We start from the raw sequence: 22,676 nt of genomic DNA on the forward strand, positions 1-22,676 counted from the left end.
CCTCCCTCTCTCTCTAGCTATCCCACCCATCCCTACCTAACCCAACCCATATTCTATACTTACCCTCCATGCTTCTTCCTGCTAGATAGCTTCTCCTCCTGTACTGATTCAGTCTACCCCAGCGATGATCCTCCTCTACTGCGTATGTGTGTATGTGCAACAGGTGAATTATCGGTAGCAGCACACACAGTGGAGAAGAGCATGCACCTTGCAGAATCAGTACAGAAGGAGGAGCAGTCTTGCTGGAAGAAACATGGAAGGTAAGTATAATGAGGTGGATGCGGGGGGGGGGGGGGGGCAGTAGTAGTGGCCATCCATTTCCAGAAATCGGGAAAAAGATTGTCACCGGATAATCAGAAAATGTCCCGGGGACGGTCACATGATTGTACTATAAAATTACAACAAATTATGCATTATGAATCAGCCATCTTGAAAGTTGTCATATTTTATTTTATGTTTACACTCTTTAAATCTTAACCACTTGCCAACTGCACATCTCTTCTCTCTAAATTATAAAAATGAATTTCTGTCTGTCTGTCCATCAGTCTATTCTTTATGCGCGACCAAACAAATGGACCGATCTTCACCAAGTTAATATGTTGAAAAGTTGAATATACGTCACTGCACACAATACCACACACCGGAGGATTAGATACATGCCACTGCACACAATACCACACAGGGGAGGATTGGATACACGCCTCTGCACACAGTACCTCACGCCTGAGGATTAGATACGCACCTCAGCACACAGTTACACACGCCGAAGGATTAGATATGCACATCTGCAGACAGTACCACATGCTGGAGGATTAGATAGGCACCTCTCCACACAATACCGTATGTCAGAGGATTATATATGCGCCACTGCACACAGTACCACATGGGGGAGGATTAGATATGCACCTCTGCACACAGTACCACACTCCGGAGGATTAGATACGCGCATCTGAACAGATTACCACACATTAGAGTTTCATAGCAACCCAGCCATTTTTCTTCACTGCTGTATGTCAACTTTAAAGGGGAAGGGCACTGTGGATGACATGGTTACACAAGGTCACATTCACACAGCTTTACTCCAGGTATCCATAACTACTGATTGCAGGTTTTTCACTGATATCCAAAATAAGATACACATGATCACATGACGCTTATGGAGACACACACAAACGACATACATAATACACAAGTGCAAAACTGGACAATTCTTATGGGGCCAAAACACAAACAAAAAATAAAATATACCCGTGCGAAGCCAGGTCCTCCTGCTAGTTTATTATACATAAGTATATATCTCTCTATATTATAAAAATGGATTTCTGTCTGTCTGTTCTTTATGCGCGACCAAACGACTGGACCGATCTTCAACAAATTTGGCACACAGTTACTTCAGGTGTCCGGGAAGGTTTAAGATGAGACCTCTACTTGCTGGGACGTTCCGTTCTGGAGATACATCTTTCCCAAAAAACTGACCCCCATTAGCTAATACAAACCTGCAAGTCTTTCACTTATATTCCAACTGCAATACACACGATCACTCCACATGCACAATCCAACACTGATATCCAAACAGAGATACACGCATCAGAGGATTAGATACACAGCTCAACACACAGTGCCACACGCTGAAGAATTAGATACGCACGTTTGCATACAGTACCACAAGCTGGAGGATTAGATACATGCATCTGCACAAAATATCACACGCCGGAGGATTACATACGCGCCACTGCACACAATACCACATGGGGGAGGATTAGATACACGGGTCTGCACACAGTTCCACACGCTGAAAGAATCGATACGCACATCAGCAAACAGTACCATATGCCGTAGGATTAGATACGCATGGTACCAAATACCGTAGGATTAGATATGTGCCTCTGCACACAGTACAACACTCCGGAGAATTAGATAGGCGCCTCTGCACACAGTACCACATGCTGGAAGATTAGATACGCACATCAATAAGCAGCACCACACGCCGGAGGATTAGATACGTACCTTACCACACAGTACCATGCACCAGTGGATTAGATACGCACGTCACCACACAGTACCACACATCACATCTTTACTCCAGGTTTCCATAGCAACCAAGCCATTTTTCTTCACTGTTGTATATCAGCTTTAAAGTGGCAGGGCGCTGTAGATGACACTGTTACACAAGGTCACATTCACAGTTTTACTCCAGGAATCCAGGTCTCCATAAAAACCGATCGCAGATTTTTCACTGATATCCAAACTGAGATACACATGATCAAATGACGCTTATGGACACACAGATAAATGACATACAAAATACACCAACGCAAAACTTGGCATTTCTTATGGGGCCACTGTACAAACAAAAATTTTAATATTTCCGTGCAAAGCTGGGTCCTCCTGCTAGTCTCATATATATAAAAATGAGTTTCTGTCTGATTTTTATGCGTGATCAAACGACTGGACTGATCTTCACTAAATTTGTCACATAGATACATCAAGCATCCAGGAAGGTTTTAGGTCGGGTCTCAACTCTCTCAGATATACCATTCCTGAGATACAGTATTCCCAAAACAATTACCTGCATTAGCAATACAAACCTGCAAGTCTCACTCATATTCCAACTGACATACACACGGTCACTCTACATACACACAGCATTACTCCAGGTTTCCATAACTGACATCCAACACTAATATCCAAACTGAGGTACAAGCATCAGAGGATTAGATACACAGCTCAATACATACTAACACACATCAAAGGATTAGATACAAATCTCAGCACACAGTATCACACATCAGAGGATTGGATACACAGCTCAGCACACATTATCACACATCAGAGGATTAGATACACAGCTCAGCACACATCAGAGGATTAGATACACAGCTTATCACACAGTATCAAACATAAGAGGATTAGATACACAGTTCAGCATACACCATCAAACATCAGGGCATTACATACATAGCTCAGCACACACTATCACACATCAGGGGATTAGATACACAGCTCAGCACACATTATCACAAATCAGAGGATTATATATACAGCTCAGCCCACATTATCACACATGAGAGAAATAGATACACAGCTTATCACAGTTTCACAAATCAGAGAATTAGATACACAGCTCAGCACACAGTATCACATATCAGAGGATTAGATACACAGGGCAGCACACATCAGAGGATTAGATACCAGCTCAGCACACAGCATCACACATCAGAGGATTATATACACAGTTCAGTGTACACCATCAAACATCAGGGGATTAGATACACAGCTCAGCATACACCATCACACATCAGGGGATTAGAAACACGTCTCAGCACACACCATCACACTAGATATACAGCCCAGCACACACCATCACACATCAGGAGATTAGATACACAGTCAGCACAAAGTATCACACATCAGAGGATTAGATACACAGATCAGCACACACTAACAAACATCAGAGAATTAGATACACAGCATCACACACACTATCACACATCAGGGGATTAGATACACAGCTCAGCACACATTATCACAAATCAGAGGATTATATACACAGCTCAGCACACATTATCACACATGAGAGAATTAGATACACAGTTTATCAGTTTCATAAATCAGACAATTAGATACACAGCTCAGCACACACAATCACAAATCAGAGAGTTAGATACACAGCTCAGCACACAGTATCACATATCAGAGCATTAGATACACAGGGCACTACACATCAGAGGATTAGATACCAGCTCAGCACACAGTATCACACAACAGCGGATTAGATACACAGCTCAGCACAAAGTATCACACATCAGAGGATTAGATACACAGCTCGTCACACACTATCACACATCAGAGAATCAGATACACAGCTCAGTACACACTATCACACATCAGGGGATTAGATACAAAGCTCAGCACACACCTCATGAGAGCTTTACTCCAGATTTCCATAACAACCCAGCCATTTTTCTTCACTGCTGTAGGTCACAGTAGGGCATTGTAGATTACACTGTTACACAAGTTCACATTCACACAGCTTTACTCCAGGTATCCATAACAAACGATCGTAGGTTTTTCACTGGTATCCAAACTGAGATACACATGATCACATGATGCTTAAGGACACACACAAACAACATATAAAATTCACCAGTGCAAAACTGAGTAATTGTTATGGGGCCACTACACAAACAAAAAAATGGGGGCAACACGGTGGCTCAGTGGTTAGCACTGCAGACTTGCAGCGCTGGAGTCCTGGGTTCGAATCCCACCAGGAACAACATTTGCAAGTAGTTTGTATGTTCTCCCCATGTTTGCGTGGATTTCCTCCCATTCTACAAAGACATACTGATAGGAAAAAAATGTACATTGTAATCCCCAATCTACATAAAAAATAAAAAAAATAAATGGAATATACCTGTGCGAAGTTGGGCCCTCCTGCTAGTACTATATAAGTAGTCTGGACCATCAGGAATTAACTTTGCAAGTACCTGTAGGTCCTTAGAGAGTCAGCAGCTCATCAGTGACAGTGTGACTTTCTCAGGAGAGGGGAGGGATGCTTTATTACTTATTACTATCGTACCTGCCTTCCCATTTGCTGTATACACATTTATGCTTGGTTCACACATCAGTATGCCATCCGCCTGTTTGAATTCAGTTTGAGACTTTAAAATGGACTGATACACATACTGATTGCATACTGACACCTTTTTATGCTGATAGCAAACACTGTCTGTCCCCTAGAGGACAGATAAGGGGATTAAAAGTATCAATTGTAAACAGAGTAGAGATAAGGACATATAATAAATGTCCTTATCTCATATAATAAATGTCCTTATCTCTACTCTGTTTACAATTTTCTACTTTTAATCCCCTTATCTGTCCTCTAGGGGACAGACAGCATTTGCTAGCAGTATAAAAAGGTGTCAGTATGCAATCAGTATGTGTATCATGTTTTAAAGTCTCAAACTGAATTCAAACAGACAGATGGCATACTGATGTGTGAACCAAGCCTTAAGGATTCCCCTGACTTTCTCTTGGACTGAGTCATGTGAACTCCATCAAGTCGGGGGAACTGCATGAGCTGCTGTGTCCTAAACCAGCTGTTTAATGTATATTAGGAAATTAAATTATATTCCCCTGTAACCCTGTTCCCTGTAACGTGAGCTTTTGTATTAGCCCTATTTACATGGGATTTCAGCCAGAAACAAAAAAAAAAAAAAAAATTTGTAAAAAACTAAATGTAAAGTGAAAATGTCCGCCAAAGGACATTCTCACATTATAATAATATAAAAACATTATGACATTATAATAAATATAAAACAAAAATATAACAAAATAAAACAAAACAAACTATTAATAAAAAAACAAACAAAAAAAAAACCATCACAGGGAAACAAAAATATGCGTCACCTAAATATAAATTTCCAGAATGAAGAGTAAAACCTATTTTTAAAGAAATTAAAAATGTGGAAAACAGGCACCCCCCCACCCCCACACTTTTTTTGAAAAAAAAAAAAAACCTTTGCTTTCAATCTGGCTTTTATGACCCTTCAACATGCCACATCCTTATTGATGTTGCAATTTCAAAGTAGAGGAATGCATTTGTTTAGGAACACTATAAATATATACTTTACAGAATGTATTTGTAAGGGTATATTCACATGTGTAGACTTGCTGCAGAAATATCTGTGACTGATAATCAGCTTAATTTATTTACTTAGAGATATTTCAATTGAGTGCACATGGATTTTTGCGAGCCATAATTAGTGTATGTTCACACAGCAATGTGAACATACACTAGATATGCTCATGCAAAAACTAGGAATGGAATCAACAGAGAAAAGATATAATAAAAAGACTTGCAATATTTTGTATTTTAGACACATTACTGGTTTTGGCTCACAAATACTGATGCAAAATATGAAGCAGTATATACTGCTATCTGAACATACATGCTGTGTGTTAATTCACCCTAAGGCCAAGTTCAGGTCTATTTTGAACTGGAATTTGACGCGGAAACCGCCTCAGGTTCCGGTTCAAAATACGGGTAGCTGCGACTGGATGCTGGTGCAGTGGCATCCAGTCGCGGCACTCCGATCCGGATTAGGCCCAAATGTATGGGCTTAGTTGGGAGGAGGGAGAGTCTTCAGGCGGATTCACCCTGAAGAATGATCATGTCACTTCTTTTTTCTGGGAGCCGGAAAAAAGAACTGAGCTGCTTTCATTGATTTCAATGGGAGCCATTTTTTTGGTCAGGATTTTGAGGCGGATTTGGCTTCAGAATCCTGACCAAAATACCCTGTGTGAACTGAGCCTTAGGGTATCTTCAGAAGGCATATTTTACTGGCTTAAAATTCTTGAGGTAAAATGAAATCATCCTCAGACATATTGAATATGTCATTTATTTTTTCCTCAGCTGTTTAACAATATGTATTTTATGAACAATGAAGCTTATTCCCCACTGAAATAAATGGCTAGTAGTTTCAAGGCGTATTCAATATGTATTTTGATGCAGAATTTGAGCATTGTAAAAATATGCCATAAGAGCTTGTTCAGACAGCCTTAACCTGTTAAGAAGGCGACCAAGTTTGATAGTTAAAGATGCGGGTCCTTTTTTGTTTTTTTCATTGTCATATTCTAAACACCATGACTATTTAATTTTAATGTTGACATAGGTGCTTGTTTTTTGCACAATTGTACTTTGCTATTTCTATTTTGACAAACATTTAGCTTATTGTTCAAATTTTATTAACTCGTCCTTAGCAAGACGGCACAAAAAGTCAGTCTTGCTAGCCTTTTTGTATGCCCTAAATGTGGGTGGTTCCAGGGGATCATAAATGACATGTTATTTATATTTTGCTAGTGAGTACGATTATGGTGATACCAAGTTTGTATCAATTTTTATGTTGTACTACTTTTACACAGTAAAATGACTTATTTGGCAAAGACAATATGTTATAGTTGAGCCATATTCTAATTTTACATAATCAGAGCTGTGAAAGTTTTCTTTTTAAGTTTCACAAAGTTTTACATCTGTCATTTCTATTGGTACCATTTTGTATTATATGTAACTGTGTGATAATTTTTTTTTTTTTTTTTGAGGCATTGTGACCAAAAAAAAGATTTTTATTTTTTTTAACGGCGTTCACCATGTGGGATAAATAATGTTATATTTCATACTATGGGTTGTTATGGATGGATCAATACCACACAACTATTTTTTTTTTATTATTACTACTTTTCTATAAATAGGAAAAATATTGGGAAAATGTAATTTTAATTTTTATTACATATTTACATTTTCTAATACATTTTCACATAGTTCCATACTGGAATTTGAACACTAGGTGATTTCATTGATAAAACATCTGCATTTCAGTGTATTACATTACTGGCAAAGTTTTATAGTGGGGCTTGTGAGGGTGATGTGGGCGCTTTCAGTTGACCCCCCCACACCCATCACCATTACAATGCCTTGGCACCACACGATGCTATTATTATTACTGATGGTGGTGTCTAAGAAGTTAAATGACCAAAAATAGTGTTCTCCCCAATTGCAGCTGCTAAAGGAGGATGTCTGCTTTGTGTCACAGGGAAGAAATTAGTTAAAGGGGATGTCCAGGATAAACTGAGAATTAACCCCTAAACTAAACTCCCTACCGCCCCCCTTACCTCTAATGTACTTCAATTTAAAAAAAAATCTATAATTACCCATATCCCTGATGTGGTCATGTGACACTTTATGATAATCCAGTGACATTCTGTTTCACTGGTTCCAAAACGTAATGTCACCATTACTCTTCCCCCCTTCCCTATCCCCATCAATACTTACCAAGCCTTTCTGTGTCTGGGAAAGGCTCCTCCCCTCTTCCTGTTCTTCTAGTAGTGAGTGGAATAAGTTAGCTAGGGAGATGGGGGAAGGTGGTTGGGGCTAGTAATGGGCAGGATCGCTAGCCTTATTTGAGACAAGGAGGGTGGGAGGGGCTAATAATTGGTGTAATCACTAAGCTTAGTGAAACAGGGAGGGTGGGAGGGGCTAGTAGTGGGCAAGATCACTAGGCTTAGAGAGACAGGAAGAGTTTTGTAATGGAGTTGGGGGGGGGGCTGAGTGATAGGGAACCAGTGTACCAGCTACACAGGAAGCTGCACAGCAGGAAGCTAACAACATTTAAACAAAGGCAGAGAATGCCAGCAGCTGCCACAGACACTCAGAAATCACACCATACACTGCTAAAGGTATATTGGTATACATATTAACCCATTACTAGCACTAACAGACCTTTCTATAAAAAAAAAAAAAAATTCTACCTGGAAAACCCCTTTAATATGGTGGTTACAAATACCATACTCCGAACTAGCTGCATCATAAATCTCTATGATGTTTTTAATTTCTGTTATTAAACCTGCAGTTGGGAAAATATTTGCAACTGTAAGGCTTAGTTCACACTTAAATAACGTGTGGCTTATTATGGCGCCAGAAAAAAACGATTCCTAATTAGGAAGCGTTTTTTTGACCTTGGCACGCTTTTTGTGGAGCGTTTTGTTTTTTTTAAAAACCGCTTCCAGGCGGTTTTCCTATCCTTTGAGACAATGGGCTGTCAAAAATGCGTTGTGTTTTTTTGGAAAAAAACGTGCGGTAAAAAACGCTTCCCATTCACTTCTATTGCATTCTTCAGGCGGAAAACGCCTGAAGAAAGGTCATGTCGCTTCTTTTTCTCTGCTAGCAGAAAAATCTGCTAGCAGAAAAAAAAAGCCAGCAGTCTACATAGACTAACGTTGTATGGAGGAGTTTTATGACGTGGATTCCGCTGTCAAAATCCTCCTCCATGTCCCCGTGTGAACTAGCCCTAATATGTTCTGTATAATATGGCCGTCTGAGTAAGCCCTTAAAGTTTCTGTAAGTTCATTCTTTGCAGCATAACCAGTCTGAAATTACAAATGAGTCTGTGATTTAATAGGTAATACTTACTATACCATGCTTCTGTAACATATCAATATCCTGAAAAAAAGACTCCTAAATAAAGAAAGAATTAGGATAAGATGGTTATAATTTTGCTTTAGATTTTACAAAAATTATTTTATTGTAACATTCGGCAATTTGGTAATTAAAATAAAAAAGTAGAACAATATGCTATTGGGTACATGGGCTGTTCCCAGTGCAGAAATATCAGAGTTGCTATCACTACACAGCTGCGATGGGATGGTGATGCAGTGCATCGGCATTCCGTTGCAGCTTCCCATACTGGTCAGGCCCAGATGAATGGGCCTAATGAACACCGACTCTCAGGCCTCGGACTCCGTGGCTGAATCAACCACAGAATCCGTGGCAAGTTCGAGCAAGACGCTTCTTTTTATTGTGTCCTGCTGCGATCTCTGCTTCCCATTGAAAACAATGGGAGGCGGATTCTGGGAGGAATCTGCTCAGGATTTGGGGGCTAAATCTGCAGCACATTCCTCCTAAGGGCCCCTTCACACGGAGTTTACGCTCCGCTCATTCAGACACATATACACAAGTGCTTCAAAACACATCCCATTCACTTCCATTGAAGTGAATGGGATGTGTTTTGAAGCGCTCGTGTATATGTGTCTGAATGAGTGGAGCGTAAACTCCATGTGAAGGGGCCCTACCAGTGTATGTACATGGCCAAATTATAATAACTGAAACCACATCAAGCACAAAAAAATTATAATATGATGTTATTGAGGCAACAAGGCAAAACTATTAAAAACCACCTATGTGCATAAACTATAAAATAAAAATAAAATAAGTTTTCAAAGGACATCCACCATAATACTTGCCCATTCCATTTCATTGTCCAATGCACCAGAAACATACAGCTACAAAATGTCATATCACAAAATACTACTATGGACCATGGAGGAAAGAGGGAAACCCACCTCACACAGATCGCCAGAGATCAGACTCCCTCATGGGTAGTAATCAGAAATAATCTTCGCCCTCATAGATATCTATGTACAAATTAAGATAATCCAAAAACTTGTGGGACAAATGCATCTGTTGTTTTATCACTGGGGACTATTAATGCATATAAATAGGTGATATGAGCTATACCCTATCATCAGTTATAAGGAACCTGTCAGGTGTTTTTTCCACCATAAAGTGCCCCATCGTGTGCAGGATCAAGTACTTACCTTTCCAGTGCTTTCTGTCTGTTGACGCAAAGTTATGCATTGATGTGAAAAAGGTTTTTGTACAATTGTCATACCTGCACTGCCCCCCATGAATTAACTGTTAACCACATTTTTTGGCAAGCTGAGATCCATTTCACTAACCATACCTGGTCTGATTACTGCCAGACATGTAGAATAAAGTCACTTAAATGATACCAGTCTGACTAGATCTCACATTTTATGCCTTAATCTGAAGAAATTCAAGAACAGATGAGAAGTCATTCAGGCTCGGCTCACATCTGCTTTCAAGCCATTCCGCATGAAAAATGTGCAGAGAAAAGTCCTGCAAGCAGGACTTTTCTCTGTGCATTTTTTTGTGCGGAAACTGAGCGGAAACCACACAGACCCCATTATAGTCTTTAGGGTCTGCGGCTTTCATAAGGTAACCACTTCTTTACGCGGATTAGGTTTCCGTTCGGGAGGTCTGCTTAGGGACCCCCCAAACAGAGACCCTAACGCAGATGTGAATCTAGCCTTAAATTTATTGGTCTGGAAAAGGTCACAAAGCCATTCCTAAGGCTATGGGACTCCAGCAAAGCACAGTGAGAGCTATTATCCACAAATAGTGAAAACATGGAACAGTGTTGAACCTTCCCAGGAGTGTCTGGCCTACCAAAATTACTCCAAGAGCACATTGACGACTCATTCAGTTCACAAAAGAACCCAGATAAATATATAAGGTATTTGAGGACTCACTTGTCTCAGTTAAGATCAGCGTTGATGATTCCACAATAAGGTTCTGTCACGTATGAGCTGTCCTAGCTTGTGACGTGGGTTCGGCTCTCAGGAGTCAACTCGCTCCACTCACTCAATCTTGCACTCACCCTTCACACAGGCTGCAAATTGGGCGTAAATCCCACCACAACATATTCCATGCACACCAAATACACACTGCCAGCACCACTGACTTGACAGACTCAGCGGAAACTACACATACATATACAGGCGTCCCTCCAATAGTCAGACACAAACACATCTCAAAACGGGTAATGGGTTCATAGAGTAACACAAAGTAACCTTAAATTCAACCCTATAAGTCCTGGTGCACGTGACTAAATATGGCGATTTCTCTGAAGCAAAGCGGGCACACTAGCATGCAGTATGTATATAGTATGAAACAGCACAGACCCGGCAGCATTGCCCATGATCAAGGAAGACTCTGATCATGGGAATTTAACCACTCAGATGCTGTGGTCAAATGCAACCATGGCATCTGAGTCATTGCTTTCACTTTCAATTAGATGTTTGGTAAAGTGGCTCCCCCTGGGGCATGATCATGGGAGCGTCCCATTACCATGGCAGCCAGGAACCTTCTGAAGGCTTCAAGCCCTGCCATAGTACTGCAACTACTGAAGCCTGCTGCCAGAAGGCTTCAGTAGTTACATAGCAAAACTGCCATAGACTGCAATACAGTGGTAGTGCAGATCACATGTTCAAGCACCCTAGGGGGGGCTAAATTAAAAAAAAAAAAAAAATTTATATATATATATATATATATATATATATATATATATATACTCACCGGCCACTTTATTAGGTACACCTGTCCAACTGCTCGTTAACACTTAATTTCTAATCAGCCAATCACATGGCGGCAACTCAGTGCATTTAGGCATGTAGACATGGTCAAGACAATCTCCTGCAGTTCAAACCGAGCATCAGTATGGGGAAGAAAGGTGATTTGAGTGCCTTTGAACGTGGCATGGTTGTTGGTGCCAGAAGGGCTGGTCTGAGTATTTCAGAAACTGCTGATCTACTGGGATTTTCACGCACAACCATCTCTAGGGTTTACAGAGAATGGTCCGAAAAAGAAAAAACATCCAGTGAGCGGCAGTTCTGTGGGCGGAAATGCGTTGTTGATGCCAGAGGTCAGAGGAGAATGGCCAGACTGGTTCGAGCTGATAGAAAGGCAACAGTGACTCATATAGCCACCCGTTACAACCAAGGTAGCCAGAAGAGCATCTCTGAACGCACAGTACGTCGAACTTTGAGGCAGATGGGCTACAGCAGCAGAAGACCACACCGGGTGCCACTCCTTTCAGCTAAGAACAGGAAACTGAGGCTACAACTTGCACAAGCTCATCGAAATTGGACAATTGAAGATTGGAAAAACGTTGCCTGGTCTGATGAGTCTCGATTTCTGCTGCGACATTCGGATGGTAGGGTCAGAATTTGGCGTCAACAACATGAAAGCATGGATCCATCCTGCCTTGTATCAACGGTTCAGGCTGGTGGTGGTGGTGTCATGGTGTGGGGAATATTTTCTTTGGGCCCCTTGGTACCAATTGAGCATCGTTGCAACGCCAAAGCCTACCTGAGTATTGTTGCTGACCATGTCCATCCCTTTATGACCACAATGTACCCAACATCTGATGGTTACTTTCAGCAGGATAATGCGCCAAGTCATAAAGCTGGAATCATCTCAGACTGGTTTCTTGAACATGACAATGAGTTCACTGTACTCCAATGGCCTCCACAGTCACCAGATCTCAATCCAATAGAGCATCTTTGGGATGTGGTGGAACGGGAGATTCGCATCATGGATGTGCAGCCGACAAATCTGCGGCAACTGTGTGATGCCATCATGTCAATATGGACCAAAATCTCTGAGGAATGCTTCCAGCACCTTGTTGAATCTATGCCACGAAGAATTGAGGCAGTACTGAAGGCAAAAGGGGGTCCAACCCGTTACACTAGCATGGTGTACCTAATAAAGTGGCCGGTGAGTGTGTATGTGTATATATATATATATATATATATATATATATATATATAATTTATTTATTTTTTTTACAAAACTTAAAGTTTAAATCACCCCCCCCCCATATCGCTAGATCATATACATGTCAGGAGATTTTAATTTTAGGCCATATTAAGCAGTTCTATGAAATGCCTTATTTAGAATACTGTTATGTTTTAATTTTTATTTCAAAGCAGTTATATATTAAAATAATTACCTCATCATCATGAAATCCTATTTCCTCATCCACTACTTGATCTTCCATTGATTTCATAGTAGCAATAAAAAAACACCAATAAACTGACCTATATAATAAAAAAAATAATGGGAAAGGTTATTTAAGCATTAGCAAGTGCACTAAGTGAAGAACAAACTGAGTACCAAATATATTGTGCTTTTAAAAATTTTTAAAGGTTCCTTTGAGAGTGTATAGGAAAAGAGCCAGGACTAAGATAAGCAGTAAAATGAGTAAGCATAGGATCACACTGCCGTTACTAATATCATAGGATGAGAACAACGAACATTAACCATTTCACTGCCAAGGGTCTCTGGAAATTTTGCACCTCCGGTAGCCAGAGCAATTTGCACAGTTTTGAGATGGACAAACCAAACCTAAATTGCAACATTAAAAAAATCATCCAAACTCCCATACCTATATAATTTACTATATGCAAACAGGCAGCTTCATGCAATTTTGATCTAAAGTGAATGTTTTATATAAAAAAAAAATGCAAATAAATGTATATTAGTTGCTAAAAGCGGAAACCAAACAAAAAATTATATGCACCAAACCTCCTAAAAATAAGAGTTCATGTGCAGAGTTCATTCATATCACTAAGGACTAAATCTGAATGTACATATCTTCAAAAAAAATCACTAGAACTGGAAGAAACAAAAATCTGCTTTGAAGCTGGAAATGTAAAAAAAAGTATCATCCGATAAAATGTAGGGATTGCACATCGTAGAAAGCAAGTGAACCCCTAAACCCCATATATTTTTTAAAAGTAAACAACCTGAAGATTACATGTCTCAATGGGTTATCAATAGCCACATCCACCTTCATGCAACTTTGTGACAAACAAAAATCATGTTTTGAAAAAATGCACTAAAACACATATTTGCACCTAAAACTCATGTTCAAAAAGAACCATTGTTTTTAGTGTCAGACATGTTTTCTTTATGTCAGCAAGCAAGTAAATGGAAGCTGAGCTGATATAACCTTGCCAGGCCACCAAATAGAAAATAGAGTTGTTGTTCTGTCCCCATTCTCTTTGTGGAACATTGTTTACATGACCGTATCCATTTCTCAGCCATGAAAAACTGACAAATCGGTCAGTTTTAGCACCTGTTAGGGCATGTTCACACGGCGAAAACCAAACTTTGCTGTTTGAACATCTGCGTGGTTAGCCACGACTGGATTCCGATACAGTGCAATGGCATTCTGCTCCTGATTAGGCCGGAATGAATGGGCCTCAATAGGAGTGTGTCTCGAGCCATGGATGCCGCGGCTGACTGCCACGGAATCAGCAGCAAGATAGGGCATGTTGCTTCTTTTTTCCACTACTAGCTAGCGAAAAAAAAAAAGTGAGCGACTCCCATTGAAGTCAATAGGAGCCATTTTTGCAGCCGGATTTTGAGGTGGATTCAGTATGAACATACCCTTATGCATTTGTTCCACGTCTATTTGTCCATTTTTAATAATTGTGTATCATCTATTTTGCTTTAGTTCTTAACAAAGCTAGAGCTAGAATGCAAATATGTTTTGATGTCCATTAAAAAAGCCTCACTATCTTTAGTGGGGGCCATGTGGCCATTAAAACAGAGTGAGGGTGGGCTCACACCAGCGTCCGATCTCCGTTTTGCAGGTTTCCGTTTCCTGCCCAAGAAACTGGACAGGAGACAGAAACCTGCAGTCACTTTTCAAACCCATTCAGAAAAGTGTCCGGCCGTGAGCGCTGGTGAGCGTTTTGTGCTCTCCGCGGCAAAACCGTTTTTTTTTAACCGGACAAAAAGTCAGACATGCAGTACTTTGTGTCCGGTTAGAAAAAAAAACGGTTTCACCGCAGAGAGCACAAAACGCTCACATCCAAACACTGTCTGCCAGGTTTCCGTCTTCTGAAAATGGAGAATGGGCTTTGGTGTGAACTTACCCTAAGATAGAACATGTCAGTTTTCTGAAATACTTGTCCATCAAGAAAATGGACATGCTTATATGTACGACTTGATCTGAATAAACCCTCAATTTAATCAGCGACTGAGAAAGCTGATTGGCAGGAATGCAGTGTCGGACTGCCACCAATCTGGTAAGGATAGGTCATCAACCTCTGTTAACCTAGAAAATCCCTTTATGCTGAGGCTTCACTTAGCAAAACACAACTAAAAAAAAAGTTGCCACTCATTCATTTCAATGGAGTTTTCAAGGTAGAAACCACCTAAGATAAGTCATGATGCCCCCCCCCCTTCCTCTACCTGAAAAAATCTGCTTCTGACTCCCATTGAAATGAATAGGAGAGTTGGGAGCTCAGTGTGAATTTACCCTAAAGGAGCGTACATGCATGACTTTATCTTCATTTACAAATATAAACCAACATGACAGAAGATAGCTTCCCTCGTGTTATTTACATTAGTGTCTATGGGAATGGACACAGAAACAGTCTATAACCAATCTCTATGCGACAGGTTAATGTCAGTTGCTGCCACAGTATGACGGAAGAGGCATTAAAGAGGACCTTTCATCAGATTGGGCACAAGCAGTTCCATATGAATTCATCTCACTGTCAGCTTTCCCGATCTGTGCCCCGGGTAAAGCGCTATCGGTCCTGGTACCGTAACACTTTACAGTCAGAAGGGCGTTTCTGACAGTCTGTCAGGAACGTCCTTCTTCACAGCAGCGCCTATCGCGCTGTACAGTGTGAGTGCGGAAGAACGCCCCCTCCCTCTACTCACAGTGTTCGTCCATAGACGAGTATTATCAGGAGGGGAGGGGGCGTTCCTCCCCGCTCACACTGTACAGCGTGATAGGCGCTGCTGTGAAGAAGGACGTTTCTGACTGACTGTGACAGACTGTCAGGAACGCCCTTCTGAGTGTAAAGAGCTATGATACCGGGACCGACAGCTCTTTACCCGGGGCACAGATGGGGAAAGCCGACAGTGCGCTGAATTCAGAGCACTGTTGGCTTTCCAGCAGTATATAGAACTGCCTGTGCCCAAATCCATGAAAGGTCCTCTTTAACAATGGTAGTGTGAACACCCCCTAACACTTATGGTACTACCAAAATATCAGCAGCATAGGGACTGACTGTCTGATGCACATTTCTAAATTTTTTTGCAACTTATTCTAAGGAATAAAAATATAGATTCCATAAAAAACATGTCAGGCAATTCTCTTCAGATTATGTTTATCAGCCAAGTCGTCTGTATTTCTTCTCATATTAGCCTTAATTAGGCTCGTGCTGTTTTCCTCACCTGAATTACAATACAATATGACTATTGCTAATAATCAGAGCACCGAGTCGTTCTGTGTGATGTCACTGTCAAGTAGAACTGACAATTAAGTCCCCAAACCTAAGAATCCCGCTCCTCACTGTTCCCGCGCTTTTACTTCAGGGTTCAACTTCACCAGAGATGAAGTGACGTCACGCCAGTCCCGCGGCGTTAGCGGAGATCTCCTGCCGGCTGAGTCCTCACAGCGCCGCTGGTCAATGTCAGCGCCTGTGGGTATTACATGAGAGAACAGCTTCGGCCCCTGCTGAGCTCTACTCTGTCAGTGAAAGAAAATTGTCGCAAACTCGCTGCTTCTTATTGTGCTGAAGTAAAGGCTGGAGTGCGCTGTTTATCAAGATAGAGACACGTCAAAGAACGGGAATCGCCTGAGAGCTATGCTATAATACGGGTGTTATCAGGGTGATAACTATTACCACATCACACCACCTGTACACTATGTACTAGCCCTAATGGCTGCTCCTCCACATTGTCCTGGTGGCATTAATACCACATCGTGCATGTCGTGCTAATGATGTCACCTTTGTCAACAAATGCGCCGTATACTATTGGCATGAGTGCAAACACTGTGCAAAGTTGTGTCACGTGTAATAGTTCTTTCAGAAAGACAGCCGACTCTCACACTAGAATGGAGCGGTTCAAGGAAGGTTCTCCTTGGTCTGCTTCAGATCCAGTAGGTGGCGCTATAGGCATCACCTGTTGTGTCCACAACAGAACAGATGAGTTAGGCTACATTCATCTAACCGAGGCAGAAAACAGCCATGAAAAATGTACATTTTTTTTTACCACCATTTTGCACCCACGGGTGCTCATTTTCACCAATCCCTTATACATTGCAGTATTGAGAGGGATCCATGAAAACAGACAAAAGAAGAGCGTGACATTTTGACAGACTGTCAAAAAAAATCAGTAATATGAATATTAATGAAGCCATGCTGCGGCTCTTGAATGAACGTCAATCACGCAGCCGTTTATGACATTCTTGTAAATATAGTGTTATGCCTGGTTCACATCTGTGTTTGGTAATCCGTTCGGGGAGTCCGCATGGGGACCTAACGAACGGACTACTGAACGCACTGGCAAGCGGTGTGCAGTGAAAGCACACGGACCCCATAGACCAGGGGTGCTCACACTTTTTCAGTGTGTGAGCTACTTTTTAGCTGACCAAGGCAAAAGATCTATTAGGGCGGGGGTGGGCCTGTGGGCGGGACCAGGAGGGCTTGTGGGCGGGATAGGCTTGTCTGTGGGCGGGGCTGGACATGTGGGCGGATCGCAAGAGCAACACAGCGGCGTTCTGTGGCTGCCCAGGGATCTCCAGTGTCTGTTCACAGCGCAGGCAGAGAGTTATCTCTGGACACTGGCAGGCTGGGGCTGCGGCAGCCCTGCCTGCCAGTGTCCGGAGATAACTCTCTGCCTGCGCTGTGAACAGACACTGGGGATCCCTGCATCCCACGATCGACCCATACGTCCTTTGCGATCTACCAGTAGATCGCGATCTACGTATTGGGCACCCCTGCCATAGACTATAATGGGGTCCATGTGTTTTCCGTGAAAATACACAAAATTCTTTGAATGAGAAGGTGTCCAAACTTTTGGTCTGTACTGTACCTAAACCAGCCACTACACATTATGCGACAGGTGAACAATGAAGTTCTTGGAATGTTAACCTGGAATCTGTAGTGCTTCTTGCTCTACCACCCCCCCTCCACAAGATGTAATATGGAAGATAGTCTTTATTTTTTTTAACATGTTAGATGGCTTACAAGTCTTACAGCCATTTTCCATATTTTCAAAAACTTCCAATACCATCAATTCTGAAGGATATTTTATAAGCCTGTATATTAGTCTGGGGGCCATTGGGAGAATTACTTTTTGTCTTGGGGCCACTCACTAACATTACTACTTTTTGGGGGGCAATTGGGAGAATTGCTGTTTGCCAGGGGTACACTAGCTAGCTTCAATGTTTGCTACCAGGCTCATATGTGGAGGGGAGCATATAAGGGGGTCATATACTGTTGGGGAAGCAAACAAAAGGCGGTCATATGGTGTAGGGTGCAAAATAGGGAGTCATATAGTATGAGGGCCATAAAAAGGGGAATCATTCTGTGGGGGAATAAAAAAAAAAAAAGCCAAAAAAATGTCATATACTGTGGGGGCCATAAAAAGGGAAAGCTTATACCATGTTGGGACCAAGAATGGGAGTGTCATATATTTAAGGGGAGCCAAAAAAAGAAAGGGAGTCATACACTGAGTGGCCTGTCTTGGGCTGGTTAAGGTTAAATAAATTTGCTGCTAACCTAGGTTTCCACAGATAGCGCCTCACTTTGCCTGATTATAGTTGTGCCCCTGCATGCATGACTGTAAAACTTGAAGGAGCCATTAACTCCTCTGCAACCGCCCACTGTATATAATCATTGGCGCTTGCTGGGCTTTGTGCAGCGCCGACGTTTATAAACTGACCCTGCTCAATTGGGGATCAGGTCTCCACAAGGGTCAGGAACTCTGTGAACACAGCACTAATAGCTGCTGGTGTCCATGAAGACATGATCAGGACCTGATAGGTGCAGGTCCAAATAATATAGCTGCCATATCAGGGAAAGTTTGTTGAAGTAACAAACTTTCCCTGATAGTAGCTGCCATGCGCCTGCAGGTGGCATCAGGAGTGGGTGTTACCTATAACTGATAGCTAACAAACTGGTCCATAACGCCCAATCAGAGCTGAGCTCTGATTGTGGGTTTTGGCCCAAGGGGATCCGCCATAGGAAATGTCCCTCTCGGCACCCCATTCGGCAAGATTGGGGGATGCCTATATACATTTTCTGCAGCCTGGGGTCTGGCCAGTGATCTCAAACTGCTAGGTGCCCAAAGTACCTGCTTGATCTTGACAAGAAGTGAGGAAGTCAACCGATGTGTCTGCATAGGCTGACTTCCTCCATAGACTGTAATACACGTGCATCGCTGGTTCAGGTCTCCTAATGGGACATCGCTAAAAAGTGGAAAAGTGAATTGTATGGAAAAAAAACTTAACAAAGCAAGGAAATAATGATATTTCACCATCTTCCCTTAAAAAAGTGCTATAAAAAGTGATTAAAAAGGCATATGGACCCCAAAACAGTACCGACAAAAAGCATCGGTCATCCTGCAAAAAATAAGTCCTCGACCGACTCTTTCAACCGAAAAAAAAACAATAGCTACACATCTCAGAATACGGGGATGCAAAAATAATTTATATATTTCCCCAAATGGGTTTTTGTTCTGCAAAACTAGTAACGGATAAAAACCAATATGTGAGGTATTGGCGTATTCGTACCGACCCACAGAGTAAAGGGAACTTGTTACTGTATGCTGTGTGAAAAAAAAAAAAAAAGGGTAAAAAGCAATACCAGAATTGATGTTTTTGGGGGTTTTTTTTAATCCACCAAGAAAGAGTTAATAAAATTAGACCAATCAGTCATACGCTCCTAAAAATTGTGTCATTACAAAATACATCTCATTCTGCAAAAAACAAGCCCTCATATGGCTACATCATCAAAAAAAAATAAAGAAAATACAGGTTATACAATGTGAAGACAAAAAAAACACAAAAATTGCCAAATCATTAGAATACAACTGGCTGCAGCAGGAAGGAAATGTATAAGCTGTGCGAGCGTATATCAGGGGACACTCCAAATTTAAAGCTTGCAAGGGAAGAGACACCAGAATTGACCCCCATAATAACCCCCCCAAATCACAGGAGCTACTGGAGTTATGTTTGGGAATTTGGTATTCTCAATGTCCTCCGCACAGCTTACATATTCACTCTTCGCCATCCGCTGTGTATTCACGTCTCGGATACTAATGCTCACTACACCCCCTGATAATTTCTTTGAGGGGTGCAGTTTTTAAAAGGGGGTCACTCCCTAGGAAATTCCACATTACTGGTACTTTAGAGGTTCTGTAAACATGACATGGCATCCAGATACCAAACATTGAAATACACACTCCAAAAGACACATAGCGCTCCTTCCCTTCTGTACCCTGCTGTGTGCCCAGACTGCAGTTTATGCCACATGTATGACTCTGGTGTACCCAGGATAACATACTTAATGTCATATATGTGGGTATAAACTGGTGTTTGGGCACAGCCGGGCACAGAAGAGGAGTGTTATTTTGGTTTTTGGAGCACAGATTTAGACAATTTGGTTTTTGGATGTAATTACATTTTTGCAGAACCATGAAATGCCAGTAAAGTGGAATCCACTGACACGTAACCCCATTTTGGAAACTACACCCCTGAATTTATCCAGGGGTATAGTGAGCATTTTTAACCCCCAAGTATTGGATTAATAAATTTTCCAGAAATTAATATATGATGGTGAAAATTACAATTTTTCCAGGAATACTTCATTTCAGTGCGTAATAAGTTGTGCCCAACTTGTATCAGAGATGAATGCTCCAAAAGATGTTCCTGGGATACTCGCTTAACAGTTTTTGGGGTGTGTGTGTGTCTCTTCTGACACAAATTGAGTACAACATATTGGGCAATGAAATGGCATATCCATGGTAAAATTTTCACTTTTCATTAACAGCTGCGCATTTATTTCTGGAAATTAAATTAATGCAACGCTCAAGGGTTAAAAATGCTTGCTACCCCACTTGATAAATCACTTGAGGGGTATAACTTCCAAAGTGGGGTTGTGTCTACGAGCTCTACTTTACTGCTAATTTAAGGGCTCTGCAAAAGTGGCATGACGTCCAAAAACTAAATTCTGATCCAAAATAGCGCTCCTTCCCTTCTGTGTCCAGCTGTTCTCAAACAGCAGTTTATACTCACATATGACATTGTTAGGTATGTTATCCCGGGTACTTTGTCCTACATGTGGGCATAAGCTACCGCATGAGCACACAGCAGGGTGTAGATATCAAGGAGCGCTATGTGCTTTTGGACCGCTGATATAGATTGTTTAGTTTTTAGATGCCATGCCACAGTTGTAGGGACTCTAAAATTGCTCCTACAAAATACGGTCACTTCCTTGAGAATTCCAATTTATTGGCTCTGCAAAAACACCAGAAAATCCAGACCAGAAAATCCTTCTAAATCTGTACTCCAAATCCTAAAAAGCAAACTGCTCCTTCCCTTCTGAGCCCTGCTGTGTGCCCAAGCATCAGTTTACATCTACATATACAACTTCTTTCTACCTGGGATAGCCCACTTAATAGTTTTAGGAGTGCATGTCTCTGATGACACAAACTGGGCACTGAAATGGCATATTTCTTTAAAAATTAAAATTTTTATTTTGTAAATTAATTTTTTGGGAAGCACTCTTGGGCTGAAAATGATAATGTAGCAGCAATGTAATAGAGACTGATCGGCATCAATCTGGGAATGTATAATAAAATATAACTTTTAATTCATGTTAATAAAATATTTAAAAAAAGTGTGAAAAAAACCAGAAAGAAACATCTAAAAAACTCCAACGCATTTCGGAGTGCACGGTTCCTTAATCATGGCAGATGGAACTAATGGCAGATGCATAAAGAAACCTTCCTGTTATGTGACTCTCAATTGTGATAATATAAATTTACCATCTTTACAACTACGGGTCTTCTTCAATAACAAGAAGGGGCCATTTTATAAAATATTGAAAAATGAAGTTAATGGACGTAACAAACACACACGGAGAAGGTGCAGCAATGCTGTTTTTTTATTGAATATATTGTCTGAATAAACTTTAACCCCTTCCCGACCCATGTGGTACTATTACCACATGGATGTCTAGTGCTTCACGACCGATGTGGTAATAGTACCACATGGATGTAAACAATCCCCGCAGCGCAGTGCGGGCGTTCTAGGAGCAGGTGTTAGTTGTATCTGACACCTAACACCCTGCTCCAACACCTTCCATCGGACATGAGTGCCGATTTTGGGTTTTAACCCGTTGATTGCCGTGATCAAACATGATCACGGCAAACAACGGGTTGCCCGATCGTGTAGGGGTCCCCAGCACCCCCCGCTGCGAGATCGGGGGGTGCTGGTATCCCTACTAAGTGGCCAGGGGTCTGTTTAGTGACCCCAGCCAGCCCTGAGTCCCACTCACCTTTGTATCCTGGCCGGCGTCTTCTGGAAGTGAGTCTGTGCCGTCCGTACGACTCACTTCCTGTTTCTAGAGTGACACGTGCAGGCTGTTACTGCAGCCTGTGTCTCACTCTATGATAGTGGATGAGTGATGCAATCATCACTCCTCCAAGTGTCCTAAAGGGATAC

General features: G+C 41.5%; 1 protein-coding gene across 1 annotated transcript in view; it reads right to left on the reverse strand.

Moving 5' to 3' along the window:
* Nucleotides 1-13,205, reverse strand: part of DMC1 (DNA meiotic recombinase 1) — an 82,980-nt gene extending 69,775 nt beyond the window's left edge. Inside the window, exons 1-2 of the mRNA XM_075286876.1 lie at nucleotides 13,149-13,205; nucleotides 8,969-9,013 (exon numbers count right to left, since the gene is read on the reverse strand). Coding sequence (XP_075142977.1) covers nucleotides 8,969-9,013; nucleotides 13,149-13,205 — 102 coding nt within the window. The remainder of the gene's footprint in view (nucleotides 1-8,968; nucleotides 9,014-13,148) is intronic.
* Between the last annotated feature and the right edge of the window lie 9,471 nt (nucleotides 13,206-22,676).

The sequence above is a fragment of the Leptodactylus fuscus genome, chromosome 9 (genome assembly GCF_031893055.1).
Source record: "Leptodactylus fuscus isolate aLepFus1 chromosome 9, aLepFus1.hap2, whole genome shotgun sequence".
NCBI lineage: Eukaryota > Metazoa > Chordata > Amphibia > Anura > Leptodactylidae > Leptodactylus > Leptodactylus fuscus.